General features: G+C 38.1%; 1 protein-coding gene across 1 annotated transcript; it reads left to right on the plus strand.

The window, feature by feature from the left end:
• Positions 1-2,974: 2,974 nt before the first annotated feature.
• On the plus strand, positions 2,975-5,681 carry LOC106318571 (subtilisin-like protease SBT1.7). The gene has a single exon (XM_013756602.1). It carries the CDS (start codon positions 3,177-3,179, stop codon positions 5,502-5,504), a length of 2,328 nt encoding a protein of 775 aa, XP_013612056.1. The 5' UTR covers positions 2,975-3,176; the 3' UTR covers positions 5,505-5,681.
• The last annotated feature ends 8,512 nt before the right edge of the window (positions 5,682-14,193 follow it).

Here is a 14,193-nt window from a genome sequence, read left to right on the forward strand (position 1 = left end):
TCATTACTTCAAATAAAAAGTTTTCACACCAAAATTTGGAAAAATAGATTTAATATTCTTATTAAAGAATACCAAAGTGTATTATATGAAAATGTTAAAATATTTTGTAATAGTATTATCGAACAAGACACATAAACAACAAATTTATGCAATTATACAGTGAATAACATCAAAATTTAGATGATATATTTAACAGTTTTGTTATATAAACTCAATTGTTGACACCCACTCTATTTTGATTAAAGTACTATATTGGCCCATTGTAATTGTTTGTATTTATAGTTTAGATATTATATAAAGACCATATCCAATTTCTATTTCGTTTAACTAAATTTAATATAAAACCATTTTTAACATTTAGTCTATCTTATTAAAATATAGATCAATTTTTTAAGTACTAATAAATAGTCCATTTATATTATATACAATAACTAAATTCAAATATATACATAATTTTGTACATGAGTAACATAAATTTGACATAAAAATAAATTAAATTTCAAATAATTAATTACTTATTGTATTACCAATTATTTTATACGAACTAAAAACATAGTTAATAAAAATAGTAAGATATAAAATCAATACTCCTTTTAACATTTAATAGATGTTTAAACATAGAGTTTTGTTGTCCAAAAATATATATAATTAATAATTTTAACTTTTTAAATAATAGAGTATGAGTACAAGATAAGATTAACACTGAAATACAAAAAAAAAACAAAAACAATTAATAGTTAAATGTATTACTAATCATTTCTTTGTGCTAAACATATATTCAACACGATAATAATACAACAAAAATCTAATAACATTGACCACAATTTATAAAACATAGTAATTACCAATAATTTATAAGTTAATAATGATTTTACAAGTTAAAATAAACACTCGCACGGGCGTGCGGGTCAAGCTCTAGTTATGACTTTATGTAGAATTAAACGGGTACGGACGCCGCCCGTTTATAATTTACCCGCTAGGCCCGCGGGCAATTGACCCGTTTAAACATCCCTATTTACTTATGGAAAAGATTCCCAATTACTAATTATCTAGACAGTGTTGCTCTATGTACACCTCAAATCAGTGCAATGTCTTCTTCCTTCTATTCGTAACATGGCCGAATGTGATGCCTATATGAAGATGGCGGTCACACATGTTAACGTACGAGAAATCTGATGGAAATTCAAATTGGATGCACATATTCCGGTTATAAAGCTGATTGAAATGATAATGATATGACATGTTAGAAAATATAGAATTTGGCTCATTAAACAGAAAGGTGAATCATAATTTTTTGTTGGACTGATTTTAATTTGTTCTATATGGTTAATTAAAATGAAGTCGATTTAACATAATTCTTCGTATATTATGATAATGTAATTAAGTTTATTTCAAAACAGTATTTTTAATTTTATAAACCATTTAAATTGTAAATTTAGAGGTAAAACATATTTTTAATTTTAAATCTTAGTTCTCCAATGCATATAAAAAAGTTTAGTAAGACAGCAAATAATTTAATCCTTCTCTTATTTCTAAATTTCGCAATAAAAAAACTGGAGTAACATACATAAATTAGAATTTACAAATAACATAACTTATAGTTTGGAAGTGTATTCAAATTAATCATTTGTATGTTTAGTTAGTCCGTTTCTATCATTAATTCCATTTGAGTGTCATGTATTATCTATGATCTCCATTGAGACACATGATTGAATATTTTGGTATAAACTGACATTTTTACATTGAGATAACAATCCTATATTTTTGTTTAATGTGTTGTTTAGAGCAAAATTGAGTATTGAATTCGTGATATCTAAACAATTATCGAATGAATGGGGTGTAACAAATAATGGCGAGAGAGAGAGAGAGAGAGAGAGAGAGAGAGAGAGAGAGAGAGAGAGAGAGAGGGCCATTCTGCGTTTGAGCTTTAAATGTGTGTTTATAAATGTTGTAATAGACCGTTGAGCAGACCACTGATATTCCCACTAAATTCAATTCCCCACAGAAAGAGATAAAGATGCCAAGAAATCGAATTATCGGGGTTTTCAGTTTTCACCGTCAAGAGTAAGGTTTTTTATTTTGTCAAATAGTAGTAATATTTTGGCATGGGGACATGTAGTGAGTCTTTATCATGATTAAGAGTTTTTTTTGGTAAAACTCATGATTAAGAGTTATATTGTGGAATTTAAACATCATCTATTTTTCTGTGGTAATAATTCGAAAATAGTTCGAGCTTTAAGTTTTACGACTTAACACGAATCCACCGTCGTTTGTATCAAAGGAGGTACGAATGATTCAGTCCACGAAAGAGAATCTTACGTAACTTTGTCTTAATTACTTTAAAATTGCATTCTTGTATATGTTCTTGAATACTGCTCCCTCCGATTTTAATATAAGTGGTTTTAGAGAAAATTTTATTTTCCAAATTATACGATGTTTTCATTTTTTTATGTAAAATTTATTAACATTCAATGTTATATGACCAATAATAATATACTTTTTATTTTATTATTAGTTGATTTATGGTTAGTTAAATAATTAATGATGTTTTTGTTTATAAACTATAAGAAATTAATAATTTTCTTAATTTGTGTGGACGATTCTAAAACTACTTATATAAAAAAACGGAAAAAAAGGGAGAGAGAACTTGTTTTGATTCCTTCTTTTCACCACTATCAAAGCAAAATAAAAAGCATGATGTGACATATTTTTGTTTTCTATGTAAACGAAAAGGTGAAAGAGATAAATCAAAAATATGCTCGTAAAGTTCAAGACTCTTATTACAAAAAGTGAGTATTACATTAATATTAAACATCAGTTTACCGCGCTAAAACTAGTGACAACTGATCACAAAAGCAATATAATAAAAAACACTAACGAACTAGGCATTAAAAGTTGGAACTTTTTAGAAGAAGATCCATAAATAAAATAACCTAACGGTACTATATGCATATACAAGTAGAGTAGCATAAGGACTCATGAGCTCCATTGATTACTCTCTCTCTGCCATTACCAACCACTTCTCTTCTCAGTAATTATGCTCACAGAGCATATATGATACCACCTCTTACTTGCTTCACCTTTATTACTTCCTCCAAGTAACAACGACTCTTCTATCTCTCCTTCTCCCCAAAAAAAAGAGAGAGAGAGAGATAATCCTTGAGCTTCTTCTAACAATGGCTGGCAAAAACCCACTTCAGAAATGTTTTCTTTTCATAATCTTATCCCTCAATCTCATGTCTCTACATGCAGAAACTGGTCAGAAGAAGACTTATGTTGTCCACATGGACAAATCCGCCATGCCTTCACCTTACACTAATCACCTACAGTGGTACTCTTCTAAGATAGACTCTGTAACAGATCCCAAATCACATGAAGAAGAAGGTAACAGAATACTCTACACTTACCAGACTGCGTTTCACGGATTAGCTGCTCGGCTTAGCAAAGAGGAAGCAGAGAAGCTGGAGAAAGAACCTGGTGTTGTAGCTGTGATCCCAGAGACAAGGTACGAGCTTCACACCACAAGAAGTCCCAAGTTTCTTGGGTTAGAGAGGCAAGAGAGTGAGAGAGTTTGGGCTGAGAGAGTCACCGACCACGATGTGATAGTTGGTGTTTTAGACACTGGGATATGGCCTGAGAGTGAGAGCTTCAACGACACAGGCATGTCCCCTGTTCCTTCTACTTGGAGAGGAGCCTGTGAAACCGGAAGAGGGTTCTTGAGAAGTAACTGCAACAGAAAGATTGTCGGTGCTAGAGTTTTCTACAGAGGATACGAAGCTGCAACGGGGAAGATCGACCAGGAGCTTGAGTACAGATCACCAAGAGACAAAGACGGTCACGGGACGCACACTGCAGCAACAGTAGCTGGCTCGCCTGTCAGAGGAGCAAATCTTCTCGGATTTGCTTATGGAACGGCTCGAGGGATGGCTCCGAAGGCGAGAGTCGCTGCTTACAAAGTCTGTTGGGTTGGTGGATGTTTCAGCTCGGACATCTTATCAGCGGTTGATCAAGCCGTTGCTGATGGAGTCCATGTTCTCTCTATATCCTTAGGCGGTGGGATCTCGACTTATTCCCGTGACAGTTTGGCAATAGCAACGTTTGGAGCAATGGAGATGGGAGTGTTCGTCTCGTGTTCAGCCGGTAACGGAGGACCTGATCCGATCAGCCTCACGAACGTTTCTCCGTGGATCACAACGGTTGGGGCAAGTACCATGGACAGAGACTTTCCAGCCACGGTGAAGCTAGGAACTACGAGAGTCTTCAAAGGAGTTTCTCTTTACAAAGGCAGAACAGTTTTGTCTCGGGCCAAACAGTATCCTCTTGTTTACTTAGGAAGGAACGCAAGTAGTCCTGATCCGACGTCGTTCTGTCTAGACGGTGCTTTGGACCAGCACAACGTAGCGGGGAAAATCGTGATATGCGACCGTGGTGTTACTCCACGTGTGCAGAAGGGCCAGGTTGTGAAAAGAGCAGGAGGTGTTGGGATGATACTGACCAACACCGCGACGAACGGTGAAGAGCTTGTCGCAGATTGTCATTTGCTACCAGCTGTAGCGGTAGGAGAGAAAGAAGGTAAAGTGATCAAGGAGTATGCGATGACGAGTAAAAGAGCTACAGCGAGTTTGGAGATTCTTGGGACAAGAGTTGGGATCAAACCGTCTCCAGTTGTAGCAGCATTCTCTTCAAGAGGACCAAACTTTCTCTCCCTGGAGATCTTGAAACCGGACTTGTTAGCTCCGGGAGTCAACATTCTTGCAGCTTGGTCTGGAGACATGGCGCCGTCGAGTTTGTCGTCTGACAAAAGGAGGGTTAATTTCAATATACTGTCGGGAACTTCCATGTCATGTCCTCACGTGAGCGGCGTGGCTGCTTTGATCAGATCAAGGCATCCAGATTGGAGCCCTGCAGCGGTCAAATCAGCTCTCATGACAACCGCTTACGTTCACGACAACATGCTTGAGCCTCTTACGGATGCAGCAGGAGCAGAACCTTCGTCGCCTTATGATCACGGTGCTGGACATATAGATCCTCTGAAAGCTATGGATCCTGGTCTAGTCTACGACATTGGACCTCAGGAGTATTTTGATTTCCTCTGCACTCAGGAGTTGAGTCCTTCACAGCTCAAGGTCTTCACAAAGCATTCAAACAGATCTTGCAGACACAGTCTTGCCGGTAATAACCCTGGAAACTTGAACTACCCGGCGATCTCAGCTTTGTTTCCAGAGAACACACATGTTAAAGCTATGACACTTAGAAGAACCGTGACCAACGTTGGTCCTCACGTTTCTAGCTACAAGGTCTCTCTCTCTCCTTTCAAAGGCGCAACCGTCACAGTCCAGCCCAAGACACTCAACTTCACTACGAAGCACCAGAAGCTTTCCTACACTGTTACTTTCAGGACGAAGCTGCGGATGAAGAGGCCTGAGTTTGGTGGTCTTTTGTGGAAGAGTTCGACGCATAAGGTTCGTAGCCCGGTTATAATCACATGGTTGCCACCTCTGTAGAAGAGAGGACAAACCGTTATTCAAGAAACTCTAATGTTTTAGTTTCACAAATAAGATTTTCTTTATGTAAGGGAGAGCTCTTCTCTAGAAGCAATGCTTTAAAAAAACTTTGTGAGTAGTTTTAGTTCATGTTCTTGCATAAGCTATCTTTTTAAATAAAATATCGTGTTTTCATCAGACTCCTGCACAAAAAGAATGCAAATGCTTTATATAACTCGTTCACATTCTACATGTTGTTAAGCTAGATGAGATTCCAACCTAAAACCAATTGGTGATAAGTGGAATGGCCCATCTATCTTATATATTACTAAAGATCTCTTCCAACTATCGATGTGGGACCTTTGTCTCTAAATACGTCCACTCGAGATGATGGCTCTTTAAGAATCAATCTCGGAATGTTTGGGCAAGGATCGAGGGCCAACTTTGGGCCGGGTCGATGTGGATCGGGTTGGACTGCGTGGATCGGGTTCTGATACCATGTTAAGCTACATGGGCTTCCAACCTAAAACCAATTGGTGATAAGTGGAGTGGCCCATCTATCTTATATATTACTAAAGATCTCTTCCAACTACCGATGTGAGACTTTTGTCCCTAATAGTCTTGATTTGAATTCTTCTAATATTTTCTAGATTTCTCAATACAATTCCATTTTCCAAGACCTTGTATAAATAGAATGAAGATGAATTGTTTTGTATACCCCACCTCAGTCCTCTCGCCGACACAAATCTATCTAACGATTGATCATTGATCAAAACTGAGCAAGTGGCTGACATGATACATAACAGCTCCAATTCAATACATCTTTGATGAAACCCACTGCTACCAACAATTTTCTCCAAACCTGTCATATGTTATTGACATATCTGACTTGATCACCATGAATTATTTGGAGATTGATTAGTTTATTTGCATGTTATCTATCTTTTCATGTGCAGTGAGAATGTTGTCTGAAATAAATCTTGCGTCCACAAAAACTAACTGTTTGGGAGACATTATGACTGACAAAGCTGACTTCAATCTACACCAAAATATCTTTTTGGGACATGTTGAAACGCAGACAAATTTTGAAAACATGGTGTGAAGCTTGGGTTTACGAGAGAGCTTCATGGGAGCACAGTAGCAAATCGTCTTGGGCCAAGTCCACCCAGGCCCACTCCAGAAGGGTTGATCTCGTCACATACACATATATAAAGAGATGGTTAGTATGTGATTAGGTCGATTTATAAAAGGCGATTCTCTTGGCGATTTTGAGTGCAACGAGTGACAGGGTTTCGATCGATGAATCTGGCTATTCCGCCGGATTTGTCGGACCCTCCGGAGGGTGTTAAGGTGATTAAGGAGATTCTGGAGGGTGATGTGATTACAGATCGGGCTGTGGTAACGAAGAAAACGGAGAGCTGGGTTGATGTTGCGCAAGATAAGAAATCGTTGAAGAAACATGAGGTAGAGGTATTGGAGAAGGATGGTAAGAACACAGTGGAAATTCCAGATGAGATTATTGCGAATTCAACTCCGTTATGGGAAGATTTCGTAGTAGGGAAGTTTTTGGATCAAGTGTCTCACATCGCAAAAGTCCTTATGGTTCTTAACAAGATTTGGCGTTATGGAGATTCATCTGCTAAGGTGGATGTTTATGATGTAAACGCTACTATGATGAGGTTCAAGGTATCAAATCCGAAAGCTAGAGAAAAGATACTTCGTAGAGGAATGTGGAACATTGCTGGGGTGCCAATGGTTGTAACGAGATGGACGCCAACAACAGAGAATGAGAAACAAGAAGATGAAGCTATTCCTATGTGGGTTCATCTGGAGAAAGTTCCTCTTCATATGTACTCGTGGGAGGGGTTCAGTTTCATCACTAGTACAGTTGGGTTCCCGGTGAAACTCCATCAGGAAACCATTACGTGTACCAACTTGGAGGAAGCTAAAGTTTTTGTTAAGGTGGATACATCAAAGGTGTTGCCAAAAGAGATTACTTTCACTAAGGAAGGCAAGCAGTTCACGGTGAAGTACTACTACCCTTGGCTCCCTGCACGATGTAAATTGTGTGATAAATGGGGGCATGGTGAAGTAGTGTGCGCACTAAAAGGGAAGGGAAAAAAGTATAAAGATAGTCCTGGAGTTAAGAATAAGAGTTCGAGGAGTGAAATTAAGAGGAAGGAAGTGGAGACAAGTGAAAAGATAAGAGGAAGTGCAGAGAGTAGTCAAATAAAGGAAGTGGAGGTCATGGTTCAGAAAGTTGATATTGGGGAGGAAGATAATATAGAGGAAGGAATTAAGGTGAAGGAAAAGGGTTGGTCTGGGGTATCTCTAGCGAAAGAAGGGAAAGTGCAGACAGTTACGTTGCAGAGTAATACTTCAGTTATTGAGATATCAGCTTCTAAGTTCTCTGTTCTTATGGATGAAGAGGAGGAAGGTGAACTTTTAGAAGAGATTCAGGAAAAAGAGGAAATGGAAACTCTAGCCAGTGGTTCTCAGGAAGATGATATTATTGATCAAAGAGTTAAGGAATGGGAGAAGTTAGGGGTGCAGAAAGGGAGGAAAAAAGGTCAGAAGACTAAGGCTCAGGATTCCAATCCGGGTAAGAGCATAAGGTCTTCTCGCCGGAAAAACTAATCCATGATGAGTTTCTTCTGGAATGTTCGTGGTTTCAACAAATATTTAAAACATTCCGTTGTTAAAGAGTGGGTTAGAAGCAATAATTTGGTGTTTGGTTGCATTTTGGAAACAAGGGTAAAAGAAAGCAAAGCTGGGAGAGTTTTAAATACGGTTTTCAGAGATTGGTCATATATGACAAATTATGAAAACAATCAAGATGGTAGAATTTGGGTAGTATGAAAGGACACGGTTCGGATGACCCCTGTCTACAAAACTGATCAGCTGATAACTTGCTCAGTGGGTTTGCAAGGTCAGGAGGAGTTCTTTTGTTCGTTTATTTATGCTAGTAACACAATGGAAGGCAGAAAGGAGTTATGGGAGGATCTCTGTCACCATCAGAACTCTGCAATGTTTCGAAATAAGGCTTGGATGATTATGGGAGACTTCAATGAGATATTAGAAGTGGAGAAAATTTTGGGGTATGCTAGTGGGGGAAGAATTTCAAGTGGTATGAGGGAGTTTCAGAGAATGGTTCTTCATTGCAAGTTCTCTGATATGGGCTTTCAAGGTCCTTTATTCACATGGTGCAATAAGAGGGAGGAAGGGGTGATATGTAAGAAACTAGATAGAGTGCTAATGAATGACTCAGCTATACTGAGATTTCCTAGTGCTTATGCAATATTTGAACCTGGGGGATGTTCAGATCATATGCGATGTAAGATTCAGATCTTGCCTCCAAGTGAGAAAAGAAGAAGGCCGTTTAAGTATGTAAATGTGATTGGGAGCTTACCGAATTTTCTACCAATGGTGAAGGAGTATTGGGATTCGACACAAAGATTGTTTCATTCAACCTTAGCAATGTTCAGATTCTCTAAGAAATTAAAGAATCTGAAACCACTAATCATAGAACTTGGAAGGGAGAAGTTTGGAAATCTAACAAAGAGAGCAAAGGAGGCTCATGATATATCGTGTGACAAACAGAAAGTCACTCTTTCAAATCCCAGTGATGAAGCGGTTAAGGAGGAAACATAGGCATATGAGAAATGACTTCATGTTGCTGGTTTAGAGGATGATCATTTAAAGCAGCGTGCTAAGTTACATTGGCTGGATATTGGAGACCATAACAATAAAACGTTCCACAATGCAATTAGATCTCGTCAAGCTCAAAACGAAATCAGAGAGATAAGATGTAGTGATGGTAGTACAGTCAAAACTCACTCGGAAATAAAAGCAGAGGCAGAGAGGTTCTTTTCTGAGTTCCTTAACCATAGTCCTGAAGGTTACCAAGATACTACTGTTGAGGAATTACAGAATTTGCTTGAGTTTAGATGTACTTTGGAGGATTGTAGGAAACTTGAAGAGGAGGTTACAGAGGAAGAGATACGTAAAGTGCTCTTTGCTATGCCGTCAAACAAGTCTCCCGGGCATGATGGTTGCCCTTGCGAGCTCTTCAAAACAGTTTGGCCAATTTTTGCTCATGATTTCATGGTTGCAATACAGTCTGTCTTCAGATATGGATTTCTGCCTAAGGGGGGTAAACTCAACAATTCTGGCACTAGTTCCTAAGAAGATTGACTTCATGGAGATGAGAGACTACCGTCCTATTGCTTGTTGTAACGTCCTTTACAAGGTAGTATCGAAGATTTTGGCTAATAGACTCAAAGTGCTGCTGCCTCGGATTATATCTGCTAGTCAATCTGCATTTGTGCAAGGCGAACTGTCGATGGAGAATGTACTATTAGCTTCAGAGTTGGTAAAAGATTACCACAAGGAAACTGTCTCTCCTCGGTGTGTTATGAAAATAATCATATCGAAGGCGTTTGATTCAGTGCAGTGGTCCTTTGTGCTGAGAAGCTTGGAGGCTAGAGGTGTTCCGAAAAAATTCATTCACTGGATCAAATTATGTATATCTACTCCCTCGTTCTCAGTGCAAGTAAATGGGGAACTAGCAGGATATTTTCAGAATTCAAGATGGTTAAGGTAGGGATGTTCTCTATCTCCATATCTGTTTGTGCTGAGTATGAATGTTCTTTCCCACAAGCTTGACATAGGAGTTTTAGAGAAGAAATTTACATTCCATCCTCGTTGTCAATCTATTTCATTAACTCATCTCTGCTTTGCAGATGATTTAATGGTTTTCGTGGAAGGGTCGAAGAAATCTATTGAGGGAGCGTTATCCGTATTTGAAGGATTTGCGAAATGGTCAGGGTTGAATGTTCGAGAAATCTACTATCTATATGGCGGGTGTAGCAGAGGAAGAAAGGAGTAGAATTTTACTAAATTTCCCGTTTGCTGAAGGGGATCTTCCTGTCAGGTATTTGGGCCTTCCTCTTATGACTAAAGTTATGAGAAAGCAGGACTACTTACCGTTAGTGGAGAAGATTAGAAGTAAGATAAATACTTGGACTAGTAGATTTCTCTCATACACTGGTAGATTGCAAATGATCAAGGCAGTGTTGATGAGCATAGTCAACTTCTTGGCAGTTGCTTTTAGATTACCGGGTAAATGTATCAGTGAGGTGGAACAGCTATGTGCTTCGTTTCTATGGTCTGGGCCAGACTTAAAGTCTACAGGTGCGAATGTTTCGTGGAAGGAAATATGTAAGCTCAAGTGTGAAGGTGGTCTGGGGATTAGAGCGTTAAAAGAAGTGAATATGGTTTATGGGTTAAAGCTAATATGGAGGATGTTATCCGGAGATTCACTATGGGGGGAATGGATAAAAAACAATCTGCTAAAAAGAAAAAGTTTTTGGGAAGTGAAAGTTAACTCTCAGGCTGGATCTTGGATGTGGAGGAAAATGTTAAAGCTAAGGGATATGGCAAAGACGTTCTATAAGAAAGATGTAGGCAATGGTCGTGATACTTCTTTTTGGCATGACAATTGGTCTACCAAAGGAGTTCTGTTTGAGATATTAGGAGAAAGAGGAGTCATAGATATGGGGATAAGAAATGAAGCAACAGTAGAAGAAGCAGTACTGAGTATTGGAAGAAGAAGAAGAAGGCACCGTACTGTGATGTTAAATGCCATAGAAGCTGAGTTACTCCAACTCAAAGAGAAGTTGAGAGAAGGTGTGGAAGATGTGAGTCTTTGGAGAAGGAAGTCGGGTTTTAAAGGAAATTTTTCGACACAGGAAACTTGGATGTTATTGCGCGAAGATTATGTTCAAAAAAACTGGGCAAAGAGTGTTTGGTTTTCGCAGGCTACTCCTAAATTTTCCTTTCTGAATTGGTTAGCTATGCTGGATAGATTATCGACAATGGATAGAGTTGCGAGATGGAGTTTGGGGGCTGATGTTACTTGTGTTCTTTGTAAGAGTGATGCAGAATCTCGTAATCACCTCTTCTTGGAGTGTGCTTACTCTTCAGAGATATGGGAACATCAAATGACTGGTATTCTGAGAAGTGATTATACTAAGGTCTGGTCAGAAGTTGTGGCTCTTCTTGTTCGAAATGATAATGATAAGAAGAGATCATTTTGCACAAGATACGCTTTCCAAACCATAGTTTACACGATATGGAGGGAGAGAAATAAGATCAAGCATGGAGAGAAACCTTTACCCATGGCTGTTGTGCAGAAGCTCGTTGATAAAGGAATCAGAAACAAACTAAGCTTAATGAGATTGAAAGGAGGAAAGGGTATGGAGTATGCTCTTCAATATTGGTTTGGTACTAGAGTTTAAAGTTTTTTGAGGCCTATTAGAAGTAAAGAAGTAAAAGGATAGGGAATTATCTTTTTTTAATATGGTCTACACTTTGATGTAAAAAGGCCTTTTTGATGAATAATAATTTAACATTCATTCAAAAAAAAAAAGTATGTGATTAGGTCAACAAAAAAGCATAAGCAACAAATAGGAAAAGGTTACGACAACAACATGCAATCAGATCAAGCGAAGTGCAAGAAGGAGGCAACAACACAAGATAAATAGCTTAGGCCTAAGTCTATTTGATCTAACTAGGTTGTTGTATTCTTTTGTGAAGAGTATTTGGTTCTTGTGTAACAAACTATCTAGTATCACTGTTTTGGTGATAGCTAGAGTCTCTTTGATCTAGTGGAATTTGAGAGCAGAAGTTCTCCCAGGAGATGTACTGGCTAGAAGCCGGGAACTCGTTAAACTTGATTGTATCATTACTTTCAAACTTTAGTTCTAGGTCAAAGTTAACTTGAATCCTAAGTAAACCTAATTTTAATCTCTACAACTGGTATCATAGAACCAGGTTCTGAAAGTTACTTAGGAGGATACAGTTCAAGGAGAGAAAGGTTATCTGATTCACACGTGATGTCAAATACACGCACAGAAGTGGATCAGTTCGATGGTAGGGATTTCACATTATGGAAGGTGTGGATGCTTGCACACTTTGGAGTTCTTAGTCTGGAGGATATCCTTACTGATGAGAAGCTATTAAAGGATGCCTCAGTCACCAAGGATAAACCTGAGTCAACTGTGAAGGATTTGGAAAAAGGATTAGCTGAAATTGTTGAGTCTACATCAGTTATGGATCCAATTAAGTTTGAGAAGTCAGAGAAAGCTAAGGATCTAATTGTGCTAAATGTTGGGAATAAGGTCTTAAGGAAAATCAAACATTGTGAGACTGCTGCTGCAATGTGGAGTACTGTGGAGGTCTTAAGGAAAATCAAACTATCATTGCCCAATCAGAGATATCTACAGCTCAGGTTCTATACATTCAAGATGGCTTACTCTAAAACTATTGATGATTACGTGGATGATTTTTTGAAGCTATTGGCAGATTTGAGTAATTTGCAAGTTGAAGTTTCAGAAGAAGTCCAAGATATATTACTGCTAAGTTCACTGCCTAACAAATATGATCAACTCAAAGAGACTCTCAAGTGTGGGAGAGCACTCTGAGCTTCAATGAGATTATTGGGGCTGCTAGGTCCAAGGAAAGGGAGTTGATCGAGAGTGGCAAGTTTACAAGGTCTGGTGGAGAAGGACTAATGGTTGAGAGGATGATCAGACCGGCGATCAGATAAAAGCAATGGAAAAACCTACAAAGGAAGATCAAAGAGTCAATTGGGAAGATCTAAGTCACGTTCCAAGTACAATAAAAACAGAAAAGGATGTTTTATATGTGGAAAAGAAGGACATTGGACATTTCAAATCCGCATACTCAGCCAACGTTGCAGCATAATAAAAAGAACCTCTAATACTAACGGTTAGCACTCAGTACACGAAGGATGAATGGGTGATGGACTCTGTCTGCTCGTTTCATATCACACCTGATAAGAGCTTCCTATTTGGCTTGGAAGAATTCAAGGGAGGCAAAGTGTTAATGTAAAATAACAAACACATCAACATTCAGGGAATTGAGAAGATCAAAATTCTAAATCTTGATGGCTCAAGCATAATCTTAACAGGAGTTAGATACATGCCATGAATGAGCATGAATTTGATTTCTTATGGAATGTTGGAGACTTCAGGATGTCGATATGAAGGACATGATCTTATGGTTAACTTCTAAAAGGTGATAAAAAGGTTATCTCAGGGAAATATCATCAAATGTTACATTATCTTTAGGGAACCGTAGTGAAAGGAGAGGCTAATCTAACAAAAGTTGAAAGAAATATGACTAATGTTTAGCATTCACGCTTCGATCATATGAGTCTGAAGAACATGTCGGGGTTGGTCAAGAATGGATATTTCACTGACAAGGAAGTTAAGGAATTGGAGTTCTGTGAACATTGTATAATTGGAAAGTCACACAAGCAAATTTTCCCTAAAGCTTAGCATGTAACTAAAGGGATATTAGAGTATGTTCACTTGGATATCAGGGGGTCTCCTTCTACGCTAGATAATCTTTCTTGAAGCAAGTATTTTGTGATTTTTATTGATGATTTTTCAAAAAAAGTCTGGATCTATTTTTTGATGATAGGAGTTTCAAGGCTCCTAATCAAATGTTATAGAATAAAGGATGTCAAACCAGTTCTAAGTGATTCTAAAGCAAAGGGAATGCAAAACCATGCTTAATCTAAGTGCTATCAATTGGTGAGATGATGTTTGAACTAGAATGCTACTAAAATGCAATAAAGGACAAAGCTTTCTTTCTTATGAGATAAGAGAACTCATGGGCTAAA

This window comes from Brassica oleracea, chromosome C9 (genome assembly GCF_000695525.1).
Source record: "Brassica oleracea var. oleracea cultivar TO1000 chromosome C9, BOL, whole genome shotgun sequence".
NCBI lineage: Eukaryota > Viridiplantae > Streptophyta > Magnoliopsida > Brassicales > Brassicaceae > Brassica > Brassica oleracea.